Here is a 17528-nt window from a genome sequence, read left to right on the forward strand (position 1 = left end):
ATAAAGAAGTAGATAAATGCACAGTCTGTTTTTGTAGAGAACCAACAAGACTTGGTGATTAGATTGGAGAAGGAGAAGATTAGGGGAAGTTTTTTTTTTTAACTTGATTAACATAATTTTGTATGATTTATAATATATACATTTGTAAGTATTATGAATTTATATAATTCAGTTTATATATATTTATATAAATAATACAGTTTTACTTGATATAATTTTTACACACTGTTAATTGTATAAAATTAGTAGAGTATAAATGTATTAGTTATCTACTATTTTTAAAATTACCTCTAAAACTTAGTGGCTTAAAATAACAATAAGCACCAATATTCTAGAGTTTCCATGGGTCAGAAATTGAGGAGCAGCTTATCCAAATGGTTCTGACTTAGAATCTCTAAGGAGGCTGCAGTCTTCCAGTGGCTTAACTGGAGCTAAAGGATAAGGTGTTTTAGGTGGCTCACAGGCTGAAAGTTGGTGCTGGGACTGTTGGAGACATTACTGCCCTCAAGGGGATTTCTCTTAGTAAAAGATTTAGACAAGTACGCACACAAGCACAATGCAATATGAGTAGTGCTATGATTGAGGAGGTATACAGGGCATTATAATGGGAGTTTAGTGTTAGGGTAATGGTTCAAGAATGGCTAACTGAGGAGTGATTAAAGCATTAAGACTATGTAGGAGTTAAGGAATAACAATAGAGCTCACTGAAGAAAGGGAATAGCATGTGTGAAGAGTAAAATGAGAAGGAACAAGAGGTTGCTTGAACTAAAAAGTTCATTGTAGCTAGAGGTAAGTGTCATAAGGAATATTGGTAAGATACAAGGCTAGAGAAGTGAATAAGGAGTAAAATCATATAGAATCTAGTTTATCAGTATATAAGGACCTGAGTCATTATCTCAAGATCTGTGGAGTGCCATAAAGTGTTTAAAATAAGGGAGTGACAAAATGAGATTTGAATTTTATGAAATATAGACACAGTGGTGTGCTGGTGCCAGCCAGGAAAGGCTTATAAGAACCAGTTGTTAAATTTTCAGGAATTCTGTGACTCACTTATTAAAACAGCCATATTAACAATTAAGTTATATAGCATAATTAAATTATGGTAGAACAAAAATAATAAATACTCAAACTTCATCATTTCCTACTTAGTTTTTACATTTTACCACTATCTGTGCTTTCGAAGTTATTTATATCTCTTGTATGGTGGAAATAACGATATAATAGTTTTCTACTGCACATTTTTTCCCAACTCAGTGTTCAGTAACGTATGTTGGTACCTTGAAAGGAGCCATTTACATTGTAAAGGAGGATTTACATCATATTAGTTGTCAAACTATAAATCAGGGCTGGATTTATTATTTTGTAAATTATCTAGACCAAATGTTGGGAGACTGTAGCTCATAGCCCAAATCTGTTTGGTTGCATGTTTTTGGAAATGAAGTTTTATTGGAATACAGCCTTGCCTATGTATTTATATATTGTCCACCTTCACACTGCATTGATGCTAGGTAGAATAGTTGTGATACATGGTATGGCCCACAAATCTAACATATTTACTACCTGGCCCTTTAAGGAAAAGCTTTTGACTCCTGTGCTAGATTTTTAAATGCAGGTTAAAGTTTAAAAAGGGTTGTTTCTTCGACCTACACATTATGAATAACACAGAATTTTTAAGGAAATTTTCTTTCAGTGTTTGATTACTATTGCCAGAATCAACAAAAAAAACTCTCTCACATTAACAAATGTGTGAAATTCTAACATAAGTCTTCTTTGTTTCACTTTTCATCTTCTAACAAAAATACTTAACGTTTATATCAAAACTTCACTTACTACTTTTTCAACCATCGATGGCTTATGGATACAGTAGTTTAGAAAAAAATCAGTGAAGGCATTCTGTGAGAATATTGTGACTACACAGAATTGGCAATGAGTATTTTTTATCTTATTATCTGAATGTTCTGTATATCCTATGTATCAGTTTATATTTAAAAATATAATAAGCTTATGCTTGAACACGTATGTGTATACACATACACCCCCTCCAGGAGAAAGCTGATTGTTAGACATTTACTAGCACAGCAGTGGGTATACATGTGGCCATATGCAAATTGGCAAAATATTTAAAGAAGTATTTGCTTAACGTCAAGCAGCAATATCGTATCTGAGATACAAAAATAAATATGAATTTTTATTTGAAAGTTTATTACACTTCTAAATTTGGTATTAGAAATTTTGGTATTATAGTACTGTCAGGTGCTAAATTTCTCCTAAGATCACCATGCTATACATTTTTTATATGAATAATTGCTAACTTTCAACTGAAGTTAATGGAGGAGAAAAATATTTTTGCATGCCTACTTTGACATTTTCTTCACATTTTGTTATTTCTGGATCAGTATTATTTGTCATAAATATTGTTGAATAGTTTGGGGGTTTTTCTTAGTGAAATTTTGAGGTGGTAGAGTTAAGTGCTATGCTTTTCCTAGGAAGTTTAGAATTATAATATAATTTTTATTTTCTTTTGTATATTGTAAATACTCATTAACATTTATTGCTTCAGAAAGAATATAATTTTAAAATATTATCTAGCTAATATACTCTCTCAGTATCCATAGTCTCTGTTAATCTGTTGTCCTAGCTATTTCAGTGTTTGAAAGGTCTCGATATTTGTTCTTGCATAAAAAGTGAGCAGCTTTCATTGTCACCAGTGATTTGAATTGTTTTAAATAAGTTCATTTTTAATTTTAGCTTTTTATGCAATATTTATTTATATGAATGCTGTTTATTAATGCTTAAAGATGGAATCCTATATATTCAGTCTTCATTTTATATCAAGTTCAGGAAATAATGGCACTTTTTCCTCTCATTTAATCATAGATCTATTTGTTATTTTTTAAATTTGAAGCAGGTTTTATTTTGACTTATTGCATGGTTTATTTTTGGTTTATTTTGTTTGCTGCCCTAGAACAAAGAAGAAGTGATGGCTGTGAGACTCCGGGAAGCAGATAGCATTGCTGCTGTGGCTGAATTACAGCAGCACATTGCTGAGCTGGAAATCCAGGTACCATATGAAAATAATAAAGTACACATAAAAATAATGCAGTAGTTTCTCTTACTTCTGCACCTGAAAAGTGATTTATATCTTCCTCCTAATGACTGTGATTCTATTTTCAACACATACTCATTTCCAAGTCCTTTTTTTTATTGTGGTAAAATACATACAGCATAAAATTGACCATTTTAAAGTTTACAGTTCTGTGACATTCAAATTGATGTAAAAGTCTCCAGAACTCCTTTCATCTTGCAAAAATGAAAGTCTGCTTCTTGAGTATCACCTCATGCCCATCTTCCCGAACCACTGGAAACCACCATTCCACTTTTTATCTCTGAATTAGACTACTTCTAGTTACCTCATATAAGTAAAATGATATGGTATTTGTCTTTTTTTTTTTTTTTAAGATTTATTTATTCATTTTAAAGAAAGAGAGTGCACAAGGAGTGGGGAGGGGCAGAGGGAGAGAGAGAGAGGGGAAGCTGACTCCCCTGACCCACCAACCAACCACGGGACTCAGTCCCAGGACCCTGAGATCATGACCTGAGCCAGGATCAAGAGTTGGCCCCCTGATTGAGCCACCCAGGTGCCCTAGTATTTGTCTTTTTATGACTGGCTCTTTTCACTTAGCGTAATGTCATCAAGGTTTACCCATGTTGTAATATGCGAAAAAATTTCCTTCCTTTTTGACTGAATAATATTCCATATTATATATATACACCACTTTTGGTTAATTTATCCATAGGTAAATACTTCGGCTGCTTCCGCATTTTGGCTATTGTGAATAATGCTGCTCTGAACATAGTTGTGCAAATCTCTTTGAATCCCTGCTTTCATTTCTTTGGGATTTACCCAGAAGTGGGATTGATAGATCATGTGGTAATTCTGTGTTTAATTATTTGAGGAATTGCTGTACTATTTTTCACAGCAGCTACACCATTTTACATTCTTGCTAGCCAATACACAAGAGCTTTTATTTCTCCACATCCTCACCAACAATTGTTAATTTCCTGGGGTTTTTGATTGTTGATTGTTTTTCTATAGTAGTCATCATAGTCAGTCTGAAGTGGTAGCTCATTTGGGTTTTGATTAGCATTTCACTAATGGTTAGTGATGTTGACCATCTTTTCATTTGCTTACTTGCTGTTTGTATGTCTTCTTTAAAGAAAAGTCTATGTGACTTCTTTGCTTAGTTTTTAATCAGGTTGTTGTTGAGTTGTAGAATCTCCTTATATATTCTTGGTGTCAGTCCCTTATCAGATAGATAGTTGGCAAATAGTTTTTTTCCTTTTGGCGGGTTGCCTTTTTGTTTTTGTTTTGTTTTTTGATGCATGAAAGGTTTATTTTGTTTATATTATTTTATTTAAATTCAATTTGTCAGCATATAGTAAAACACCCAGTGCTCATCCAATCAAGTGCTCTCATTGATGCATGAAAGTTTTTATTTTTGTTGAAGTCCAACTTACCTCTTTTCCTTTTGTTGCCTCTACTCTAAGTCCATTTTTGAGTGATAGTTTACCATATTTGTACATTGCCAAAGCAATTTTCAAAAAATTCAAAATTAACCATTTTGTTGTTATATGTCCTATTTCTTATTGTACAACACAAAGTAGTAAATTTGGGGGCATCCCGAGTGGCTCAGCAGTTTAGCACCGCCTTCAGCCCAGGGTGTGATCTTGGAGACCCACGACTGAGTCCAATGTCAGTCCCTGCATGTCAGTCCCTGCATGGAGCCTGCTTTTCCCTCTGCCTGTGTCTCTGCCTCTCCCTCTCTCTCTCTCTCTCTCTCTCTCTCATGAATAAATAAATAAATAAAATCATTAATAAAGTAGTAAATTTCTAATCTGGGAAAAACATTATGTTTGAAATCTTATTTCTTTCAAAATGTCTCATATTCTATTCCAAGCCATAATACAGTTTTTGTTGCAACATCTAGAATTTTCTTCCCACTTGAAATATCCTTTGAATTAAGTTTCAATTTAAAATTTGGTTCATTTCTAAGACTGATATATATTATAGCCTCATCTTTTGATCTGGGTCAAAAGTAATCATAACACACTGTGATTTGTGTAAGTTTATAAAAAATATAGCCTTTATGTTCTTTTTGTAATATTCCCTGTAAAGTAGCACATATTCAGAAAAACGTCAGATAGGTAGGTATTGCTACATGATATATTTGTAATCAGCAATTATATCATGCTATCATATGCAATTCTAGTTTAAGCCTGTAGTTTTCTGATATCAAGAAAACTATAGGGGTGCCTGGGTGGCTCAGTCTCTTAAGCATCTGCCTTCTGCTCAGGTCATGATCCCAGGGTACTGAAATTGAGTCCCCCATCAGGCTCCTTGCTCAACAAGAAGTCTGTCCCTCTCCCTCTGTGCGCATGCTCTCTCTCAAATAAATCTTTTTAAAAAATTATAAGATATTCTTAAAATTCTGTACATCTTAGTCACAAACAGTAAGATTTATATCACTGTTTTATTTATTCTGAAATAGTTATTAAAGAGAAGAGCCTGATACGCTGCATGTTTTGTTTAAAACGAAATATAACATGTTCCATCATTTCTGAAAATAGAAAATGCATGGAATTTTTACTGTCAGGAATATGTTAGCATCAAATGGCTCTTGATTGAATAATCACTGGAATCCTTATTGCTAAATTCATTGGAGTTTTTTTGGTATTTATCCTGCTTGAGTTTATCTCATTTGTCATTGCTGAGTAGTCATGCTCTTTATGTTCTCTCCTCCCATGGCTTTCCGTTCACCACTCACTTTTGCCTCTCTTCTTCCTTATTGTTTTCAGTCTTATCATTTCTGATTGTATTCCCCTGAGAATCCAAGTTCTTGGCTTTTTAAAAGCTAAATTTAAATGAAGGGTCTCAGTTACATGGCTTAGGAGCCATCTGTACAACAACAAATCCTTATGTAACTACAACCCTACCATGTTTCCCCCAAACAATAGTTTTAAAATCTTTTTAAATTATTTTAAAAATTATTAGCACAATATACCAAGAAGTTCATAATAAAAGGCTACATTATAATATGGGTAAACATATTACCCATATAATCACTGCTCAGGTCAAGATACAGAATATTTCCTGTGCCCCAGAAGTCTACCCAATCACACCTCACTCCTTTATCCTAAGTTTTGTGATAATCATTCCTTTACTTTTCCTTAGAATTGTGTTATCTTTGTATGCCTCTCTGATCTGTACAGTTTAGTTTTCCCTGTTTCTGATAGTTTTTTTAAAGATTTTATTTATTTATTCATGAGAGACACAGAGAGAGAGAGAGAGAGAGAGGGAGAGAGGAGCGGAGACACAGGCAGAGGGAGAAGCAGGCTCCATGCAGGGAGCCCAATGTGGGACTCGATCCCGGGACTCCAGGATGACACCCTGAGCTGAAGGCAGGCGCTCAACCGCTGAGCCACCCAGGCGTCCCCTGTTTCTGATTTTGAATGGAGTATTCTTAAATATTTTTTGGCTCTCCTTTTTCAACATTATTTTAGTAAGAGTAAGCATTTTTATTGTTGTATATGGTCCATTTTATGAATACATCACAACGTATCTATCCACTCTAATATTATCAATCATTTGGGATTTTCCACTTTAGGACTGTTTTGAACAGTGCTGTATTTATGAGCAATCTTATGCACTATACTGACCACATGTGTATATTTCTGTAGTGTGGAATGGTTGTATCACAGAGCATGCAAATCTTCAACTTTATTTTCTAAAGTGCTTGTACCAGTTTAAACTCCCAAGAACAGCATATGAAAGTTCTTGCTTGTTCCATATTCTCCTCAACACTTGGTGGTGTCAGATGTTTTAACTTTTGCCTTTCTGGTGGGTATGCAGTGATATTTCATTGTGGTTTTAATTTCCATTTACCTGATTACTAATGAGGCTGGCCATTTCAATTTCTTCTTTTGTAAAGGCCTGCTGAAGTCTTTTTGTATATATATTTTCTCTTAAGTTTCTGTCTTTATCTTTGGATATATAGTTCTTTATTGATGTTATATTTTGCATATATCTATTTCTACTCTTGTCTTTTATTGTTTTTTAACATATTGTGTCTTTTGATGAGTATACCAGTAGTTTTAATGGACAATAGACCACTCCACCTAGAAGTTGCACAGGCACGTCAAATTCAACATGTCTAAAAGTATATGTGTTCCAGGGTGCCAGGATGGTTCAGTTGGTTAAACATCTGTCTTCAGCTCAGGTCATAATCTCAGGGTTCTGGGTTCGAGCCCCATGTCAGGCTCTCTGCTTAGCAGGGAGTCTGCTTCTCTATCTTCCTCTGTGTGCTTCTCCTCCTGCTTGTGCGTGTGTGTGCACTCTTCTCTCTCTCTCTGTCAAAAAAAGAAACAGACTTTAAAATTATATATGTTCCTATTTTATCCAAAATTTTTTTCTTTTTATATCTTTAGTCTTGATTAGTGATGGCATCTCTTACCGAATTGTTCAGCCTAGTAGGAGCTTCACTTATGCCTTTCTTAACGCTGTGTATCAAAGCTATATAGAGAGAATATGTAAACTTTTAACTTTAGTGGATAATATCAAATTATTTTACAAAGTGCTTGTGCTAGTGAACATTACCAACATTTTACCTGCTCACCTATTTTTGTAGTTTTGCTTTCAGATAATTGTTAATAATTCATACAGACTTGCCCAACTCTTCAGTTCCTCCAAAAGAGAAAAGTCCTGAGTAAATCTAAAACTAAACCAAAGATAATTTTGATTTCATAAACTTTTCTGTTAATCTCTCTTAGCCTTTCTATTCCCCTAGCCATTCCCTGAATTCTTCAGCCTTACCTAAACTATTATAGTAACTTCCTAGTCAGTTCTCTCTTCTTTAGCCTCAGCAATTCCACAGAGCTATCAGAATTTATTTCTGAAAAATAAAAACTTTTATTGACTGCCTTTTACCTAGCAAATGATATCAAAATTCCTGAGCATAAAATGCTTACCTTTTCATTGTTGCCCAGACCTGCATGTCCTGTCTCATCTCTCAGCATTATCTCCCCATCCTCACTCCCTACCCCTTACACACACACATGCACACACACACACAAAATTTTTACATTCTTTAATAATTCTGTATCATTCTGTGAGCTACTCTGTCTTCCTAAATTGCTGTTTCTCTATACCCCCATTCTTCTGCTTTTAAGGTGTTTCTTCTGAGTTCTTTTGCTATTAATATGTTTAGTAAATGTGTTTTCAGTAAACCTCTTGATGATCCAACTATCATTCATTTATTTGCTTATTACAGGCAGATCCATAATAGATCTCTTGCTAAAATCTGAAACTCCTTTTTCAATTATAAGAATAATACATTTTAGGCTATTCTTCGTCATGGAAATGTTTTAGATCATTTTCAAGTTCCACTAGGGGGAGAACTCTGTCAAATATTATGTACTTCATATCTCTTCGGATCAACTCTTCCAATTAATGTTACTCTCATGAATAAAAATTTTTTCCATAAACCAATTTCTCTCAAACTCTTCATTTAATAAATTATCATATTATATAATCTGTTATTAATATAAGACCTGCTTTTTAAAGTATTTATGAAAATTATACTTTTATAAGTATTGTATTTAGATGAGGAAGTACATTAGATGAACAAATAGTCATTTTTATAAACACCAGCTTTCAGTGGTAGATACACTTATGAGGCTGAAGTTTTAAGTTTGATTTCAAAGATTCTTCAGTCATCATGAAATGTTAGATCTGATTTAAAGTTTATAATCCTTCCGTATGTGATTGAGATATCTACATCTGTAATGTACTTAAGATTTTTATAATCTTTCCCCCCGTCTTTGGAGGAGCTGTTTTATATTAGTGTCTTACAGTGAAGTTAATCTTTTTTTTAAGTGTAGCAGTTTGCAGATTTTAGCTGTTTTCTTAGAACTGTTTGAGAAAGTTGTTAGCTGGGTTTCCTCCTTCTCAAGCAGAATGCCACTTTACAGATGGATTTTAGTCATCATTCTATTATAATGCTTGTTTGGAACAGATATACACCTACGAAATTAAGAGGTTAAACTCTAAGTTTTCATTAAATATAAAAATTATACCATGTATATCATTTTAATCTTTTGATCATTCAAAGTTACCATTTTGAAATTTTAATACTATGTAATCCTTTCATTTCATTCAGATCTCTATGATTTTATTAGATAAAGTTCCTTTGGCCAAATTTCCATCCAAAATAATACTACTATTCTAATCACTGTGCTCGTCTGTCATTTCATGTTTCTTCAAAACAATTATTTCTTTCCATAAAAATATACATTTCTTGTTATTGTTGTTGTTCACATTCCCCACCAGAGTGGAAGTGCAGTGAGAGGAATTTTTGGCCTGTCTTACTCAGTTGCTGTATATTCCTCAGTGGCTTGGTATATAATGGCTGGTGCATAACCTTAAGTAGTTAAGTGATCTAAACTACTTGTATTCGATGTTAAATTAATACAATAATTAACTCATCTGCTGTTTCTACAAGTGATTTTTACTGTATGTAGAGTATTCAAATTTTTAAAATTCAGAGATCATTACCGTATTCACACTTGCATCATTTTGCATATATTTTTTAGCATTAGGTCACTGATGAGGATGAAAAAATGAATTCATTTATAAATACATTTATCATCTGACACCCCCAAGAACAACATATGATACTTAGTAGGATGATAAATGAGTGACTGAGCATGGGTCCCTTCTTTGAAAGGTTGTTGAATAGAATTTAAACCTCTGAAAATTCGTGTACATTTATTGTTGGTGTCAATGGCTTCAGTTACATCTGAGGTGATGCGAGTTACCTTTTAAGGAAGAAATTTGTTTTTTTGTTCCTATCTGCACATATACTTTACAAACTGATTTTCTGGTTGAATGTATCTTTGTTTCTTTAAGCAGCCTGCAAAAATAAATATAGAACCTTACCAGAATAAAAAACTTTAAGAAATTTAATTATTATTAAGAGCAAGAGGATTTTAAATCCTACGTGATTCTGTGGTCACAACTTTTTATCTTTCTATTTTCTTATTAATGCTAGAGATATTTCATTTGTTAAGAATAGATTTTGAAGTCAAACTAATAAGTATCTTATGTTTGACAAGTTGTTTAACCTATTTTTTAATTTACTGATTCAGAACTGAGTATCTGAAAGTTATCTGCTTTACAGTTGTTGGTATTAAATGAGAAAACATTTGTAGGTCATGCAGATTTGGGGAAAGAATTCCCTGCTAAGGTGCTAGTAAGCCCAAAGAGCCTAAGACCAGTAGCATGAGTAAAATCCCTGGGTGAAGTAAGAGGGGAAGTAGAAAAGTCTAAGAGGTAAATAGGGCAGATTATGTAGGCCTAAGAACTCTGGCTTTCTGTGAGTAAGTTGGAAAGTCATTTGAGCATAAGAATGATCAACTAGAAGACATTTAACCTATTAACAAATTTTAATTGAACTTGATTCAGAAAAAAAAATGCTTGTAAGAGTAATTCATAGTACTTAGGAGGGAGGAAATAGTGGTTAATAAGTGTTTCCTCCTCTCATAGTGGAATTTTCCACCTTTATTGATCCAAATGTTATTTATTTGTCCAGGACTTTATATTCACACTAAATAAAACTCACTCTACTTTGCAGATGGTAGAACAAAACACTGAAAAGTTGATTTTTGCTCAGGTAGTTGAAGAAAATAGGTGGGAATTAAAAGCTTTCTGGTATTTAACCCAGAATTAAGTTTGTATTTTGGTTATTATAAAGATAAGCATATTAATTGTCATAACCATATTAAAACCTTCTGTGGATCAAGCATATCTGTAAAATGAATGCTGCTTTGTTATAAGTAATGGAAAATTTTAAACTTAAAACAGTGTAGTTCAACTCAAATCCAACTTTTTGTTCTTTCCTGGTACCCAGTAACATTTACCCACTTTCGTTACTTTGCCCAGCAGATAACCTCTAGGGATGCCTCAGATGGGCAATACCCCAACCACTCTTGACTTAAGAAACACCCACTCAAAATTCTGTTCTGACATAAAATGAGTGAGTTAGGTTTAAATCAGTGTGCCCAGATCAGTATGTAGTCTTGGCAGAGATGGAGAGGAAGTGATAAAATCTTTATCGCTGAACTTTAAAATATGTGTATTAATAATGTTAAATTACAGTGGCATTACTAAATGATGGAGTTTATCATAAAACTTTGTGATCAGTTTGTGCTTTTCAATATTTCCTGAGCTAATTTGTTAGTAATTTCACAAGTGGTAGTTTATATGCCAGCTCTTGGCTAACTTCTTTTTGGAAGATTGTTTTTTTCCCCTTAAAGTATAATGATTTCCGTTTTGAGCAACTTACTTAAATATTAAGGTATTTTTCTTAAATGATTTTCTCAAAATTTTGTGCTTAGATTCTTTGGTATGCAACTTTAGTATGCAGTTAAATATAAAGAAATTAAGTACCTAGAGGTTTTTAAGGTATTGTTGTATCTAGAAATGAAAAATATCATTCAAGTACCGAAAACGAGCTCATAGTAGCATTTGAAAAATTAGTGAAGGAGAATTAGACTCTTAAGTACCATAATATCAGCGATCATCTTGGTCTTATTAAAAGTTAGTTTATGTATGCCTAGCAAACACATCTTTGTTTCTCATACCATATTCTAATGAAAGAAACCAAGGCTCCTCAGACAAATAGCTGATTCCAGGACTGGGGCAGGAAACATAGCAAGGACAAAGATGAGCCTAGACACTTTGTGATACTAGCGAAAGGAAGGGCTTCAAACAAGACAAAGCAAATCACTACATTAATAGGAGTGTCTTAAAAGGACAGAAGAGCCAACAGAAAGTGCTCCTAATGGCCAAAGTAGGAAAAAATATTTAAAAGTAGTAGTAGATTTTAACTAACAGTATAAAATACCCATGAGTCCATACTGATATAATGATTAAATAAATTAATAAATGGGAAAGACAAGATAAATCTCTATGCAGAGCAATTCCAAATAACTGTTGTAGATATTCTGTTCTTAAGGAGAGGAAGAAGTCCTTTTCCTTAAGTGTAGACTGTGCACAATGACTTCTCTCCAAAGGGGACAGTATGGAAAGAACAGAAGAAAGTGAATAACCTTATAGTGGAGAAATTTTTTGTTGTTAAGATTTTATTTACTTATGAGAAACAGAGAGGGAGAGAGAGAGGCAGAGACACAGGCAGAGGGAGAGGCTGGCTTCGTGGAGGGAGCCCAATGTGGGACTCGATCCCGGGACTCCAGGATCACGCCCTGGGCCGAAGGCAGGCACCAAACCACTGAGCCACCCAGGGATCCCCTATCATGGAGAAACTTGAAAAATCCCACCTCAAACAGATAATCAAGGTCAACGTCAGTAGTGATCAATCATATTGATAGTATGTACCCTTGATATAGTGTGATTAAAATGGTACTTCTATAGTCTTCCAGTAACCCTTAAACCCCAATCTTAACATGAGAAGAAATATCTGACAAATTTTGATAGTGGGGCATCCTACAAAATACTTGACCAGCTCTCCTCAGAGTTCATAAAAAACAAGTCCAAGAAACTATCACAGCCAAGAGGAGCCTAAGGAGACATGATAGCAAAATGTAATGTAATATGGTATCCTGCATAGAATCCTAGGACAGAAAAAAGACATTAGCTTAAAAACAAACAAAAAAAAAAACTAAGAAAATTTGAATAAACTATAGGTTTTGGTTAGTAATAAGGTATCAATATTGGTTTATTAATTGTAACAAATTTACCATACTAATAGAAGATGTTAATAATAGGGGAAATTAAGTGCAGGAGGTATATGGGAACTCTCTGTCTTCTCATTTTTTTCTGTAAATCCAAAACTGTTCTTTAAGAAGTCTATTATAAAATTAGTTTATATAATTTCATGATTTTTAGGAACCTAAGAATTATATAAATTTTAAGTTTTTGTCACAAAATTGATTTGTTTCTAATTAAACTACTATTTTTAAGAAATATTCTCTAGCTTTTGGACTTTGTGCAAATCCTGATTATTCATGTGGGCATGTGGTTGGTCCTATAAGAAAGATTACTCTAAAATGTTTATTAGTGTACATGTTTCTTTTCTCAAATGGAATTAAATCAGTTTAGCATTAAAACATTTTTAGATTTATTTTCTCCCTTCCATACTTTTCAAATTACCATATTATTTTCTTTAAATATTTATATGTACTTTTTTTTCTAGTTACTAAACCATAAAAAATATTCAAACCTTTTTGTCTGTGACTTTAGATTACAGGAAACTGTTTCAGAAACTTAGGATGGTACATGATATGAGTATGATTTGTTTTTAGATGTTTCAAATGAGTCACCTTGAAGTCACAGAAAGGCTACCATTTACCACATTTACTATTATGATTAATTTTTCTTGAGGCAAAGTACAAATCAGTAATAACTTACTAAAGCTTAGTGGTTGCTATTGATGTTTCAGTAAGGTTATATTGATTAATCACAGTGATTACTTATCAACTGTCAGGGATTTACTCAAATCATTGGGTTTTCTTCTACTATGGTAACTTCATATGCAGTTATAATTTGCTTAATACATTTTGCTTTAATATATGCATTGAAAATATCAAATTAGGACTTAAAAATTGTCCCCCTGCTGCAAGTTAATATGGTTGCCTCTGTGACCGTTGAGCATAGTTTCATAATATAGCCTTAAAAAAAAGTATTATTTAACCTTAAAAACAGTCAAGATATTGCCTTCTTCATGGAGTCTAAAATAGTTTAGCTTTTACAAAGGAGAGAGAGAACTTGGATATATCTTTAGCATAGCCTCCATTTGTGTTACATTTTTCATATGTGAGTGTAATTTAAAATATTTTTAAAATGTAAGCTTTACACTTGCATTTGAGACTAAGCAACCTGCATTGTGTCATGACCCTTCTAATACCACAAACTTTCTGTAATACTACTCCCAGTGAAAAACCCACATCCTATGTATAACCTTAGATTTATTTTGAAATCTCTATGAAGAGAGCATAGAGAGATTACTAATTGTTTCTGTTATTTCCTTTAAGGGTGTGATGTCTATTTGTAAACCATGTTTTAATATGTGAGGCTTAAAATGTTGAAGTATATTTAAATACTGATTTCCTATTCTAAAGTTATAAAAATGTAATAACTAATTATAAGTTTCAGTTGAGAATTGGGTGGTATATTAGACATATGCAGAACATTCAAGAAAGGAGAAAGCAATAGTACTTCCAGTAGCCAATACTTCTGATACCATTGGCCAGGAGAATACTAGTAAGCAAATGCAAATTTAATGATAAGCCTCTGTTTTTGTTTTATTGTTCTTGTTTGTATTATTTCCTTCCATTATAGGCTTATTTTGTGTTCTTTATGTAACTTCTTAAGATGGATGCCTAAATCCAACATCATTTTTATTATTTAAAAACACTGGTAACTACTCATCAATAGAATTTTTAAACCGCAATAAATCCATAGTTGGAATAGTCTCTGTCTTTAAGAAGAAAGATTTGCAAGACATATTAAATGAGAAAAACAAATTATAGACAGAATGTAGATCATTCCATGTGTGTGTTTTTACAAGTGTATGTGTGTGTATTACTTGTTTTACACATATTTAAATGCATTAGAGTGTCTCCTGTGAGATTTATCAAAACTGTTGACAGTGTTCCCTCTGGGGAGAGTAGAGGGCTTGGTGCAAAGAGTAAGGGGCAGGAATTCACCTTTTAGACTTTATGAACTTATATTATTATATTGTTTTTTTTAAATGAATATACATTTAAATAACTTTTAAGGTAATCATTGCTAGAATGGAAATAAGAATTAGAACTTCCAAATAATCAAAGGAAAATAGCAACAAAGAAAATTTGGTCCACCTGGCAAAAGTGCCACACTCATTCTGTGGCTTTGAGGTCCCTGAGTTTTCTGGTTCTTGCCTATTTCTCTGACTACATCATAAATTACACTCCCTTCACATGTTATGCTCTAGCAACACCATCCTTCTTTTCCTTTCTTGGACCAAGGTTATTCATTCCTAAAAGGCTTTCGCTCTTGCTCTACCCTACATTTGGAACACCTGAGCTTCCCCTGGTAGTTCCTTTGCATCATTTTTATCTCAACTTAGAAGCCACCCATTCATAGAGATTTTCCCTGACCACTTTTGTAAAATTGGCCCCTCACACTGTTACTCTCTATTTCATCATCATTTTTTATGTTATTTATGACTACTATCAGAGTCTTTAATTATCTTCACCTTAAGAATTAATTTACTCCAACGTATAATATATTAGAACCTTGTTTGAATAAGATAAACATATGGCTAGCATATAACAGGTACTCAAAAATAATTGCAGGATGAATTTTAGGGGGCAGAAAACAGCCATGTATAAAGGAGTTTGATATTCTATACCATAAGAGGTAGTAGCATTCTAAGGCCTGTATATGTAAAGATTTGTTTACTTAAAATGGTGCCTCAGAAATAGATTGAAATTGATCCTATATTTTCCTATCCAGCCATCTAACAAAACAGTAAATAATAGGGTTGTTGTTTTTTTCATTTTGTTTTGTTTTTGTTTTCGTTTTTTTTTAAGGCAAATACTTTTCTACTAAAAGCAGCCTGAGAGGAAAAGGAGCATAGGATAGTATAATAAACTTTAAACATGACAGCTAAGAAAGAAATAGACTAGTCTAGAGCAAAGAGGTCTACCAGGGCTTGGCTTCTAACCTCAACTGTCTCCCTCTCCTGTTCTACTCACTGAGCTATATAGGTAAGTCAGCAAGTCCCCAGAGCATTCATTCATATGCCAAATGTGGAGAGAAAGAAAATGAATATATAATTTTCTGACTGAGGAATTACAAAAATTTCTATAAGGGACAACCCAGTCAAAGAGATTAAAAAGTAAACATATGAATTTTAACTAAAGTGAAGATCTTAGGGATAACACACTGAATTTGGAAAACTACTTGGGTTTTTTGTTTTGTTTTTTAAATATTTATTTATTCATGAGAAACACAGTGGGAGAGAGAGGCAGAGACACAAGTAGAGGGAGAAGCAGGCTCCATGTAGGGAGCCCGATGTGAGACTCGATCCCAGGACTCTGGGGTCATATTCTGAGCCAAAAGCAGATGCTCAATTGCTGAGCCACACAGGCATCCCTTGGAGAACTATTTGAACCCTAAACCCAGGTTTTGACTTCTATCCCTCCAGTTAGGGAATACAGATATTTAGCAAAATCTCAGAAGAATAAGCAGAGCCCTTGTTTAGCCAGGTTCTTTCCTTCCCTATGCTATCCCCTCAGGCTATAGAAAAGTCAAACTTGAGCTTGGAGAGCAAAGAAAATAGATTTTATATATGGTGAAAGAGTTAATAAGTAACACGTATTCTTAAAGCATTAGGAATATCTGGACAGTCACCTAGCCATGATGCAAGAAATGACATGACAGCTTGGTTTATATTGTTATAGCGGAGAAAGAGAAACAAATACCATTCAAAAGGATCCCAACCGAGAAGAAAGGTAATTCAAGGATAAGAGAGGAATTACAGTTGCTTCCCACTATAAAATAAACATGAATATAGGGATACCTGGGGGCTCAGCAGTTAAGCATTTGCCTTCAGCTCAGGGCATGATCCTGGAGTCCCAGGATCAAGTCCCACATCGGCCTCTGCATGGAGCCTGCTTCTCCTCCCTCTGCCTATATCTCTGCCTCTCTCTGTGTGTCTCTTGTGAATAAATAAATAAATAAAATCTTTAAAAAGAAAACCAAATTCAATAACATAAATCAAAATATGAAATGACTTTTTAAAACTGAGGTAAGGAGGACACCTTGGTGGCTCAGCAGTTGAGTGCCTGCCTTTGGCCCAGGCCATGATCCTGGAGTCCTGGGATCGAACCCCACATTGGGCTGCCTGCAGGGAGCCTGCTTCTCTCTGTGCCTGTGTCTCTACCTCTCTCTGTGTGTCTCTCAGGAATAATAAATAAAATGTTTAAAAAAAAAATAAAACTGAGATAAGTGAGATTGTACTGCTAAGGAAACAAAACCCAATAAATACATCGTTGCAGAAACAACAGAAGAGTAGTCTATTCCATAGCAATGCTGAAAAGTAGAATATTGGCTTAAGGTAATCATAGTGAATGCAGAGATTAAGAATGTAAAACAAGTATTAGCAAGTATGGTGAAAGGTAGATTATCTAACACTAAGGATAACTGGTGTCCCACAACAAATGGAAAGAAGATATATTCAAAAATATGAAGAATTCCACATGTGAGTAAAATTGTGGTACTTGTCTTTGCCTGACTGACTTATTTCACTTAGCATTACATTCTTTAGATCCATTGTGTCATTGTAAACGGCAAGATATCATTGTTTTTTATGACTAATATTCTGTTGGGTATAAATATCATATGATTTCTCTCATATGTAGAATTTCAGAAGTAGGGACACCTGGCTGGCTCAGTCAGAAGAGTGTGC

The 17528-nt window shown here is 33.7% G+C and overlaps 1 protein-coding gene across 11 annotated transcripts in view; it reads left to right on the forward strand.

Moving 5' to 3' along the window:
* The window catches only part of EVI5 (ecotropic viral integration site 5), a 194883-nt gene that overhangs the window by 133308 nt on the left and 44047 nt on the right, over positions 1-17528 (forward strand). For all 11 annotated transcript variants that reach the window (XM_035718027.2, XM_035718024.2, XM_035718022.2 and 8 more), the window contains one exon: positions 2966-3061. In XM_035718027.2, coding sequence (XP_035573920.1) covers positions 2966-3061 — 96 coding nt within the window. The remainder of the gene's footprint in view (positions 1-2965; positions 3062-17528) is intronic.

Source organism: Canis lupus, chromosome 6 (assembly GCF_003254725.2).
Source record: "Canis lupus dingo isolate Sandy chromosome 6, ASM325472v2, whole genome shotgun sequence".
In the NCBI taxonomy this organism is placed as follows: Eukaryota; Metazoa; Chordata; class Mammalia; order Carnivora; family Canidae; genus Canis; species Canis lupus.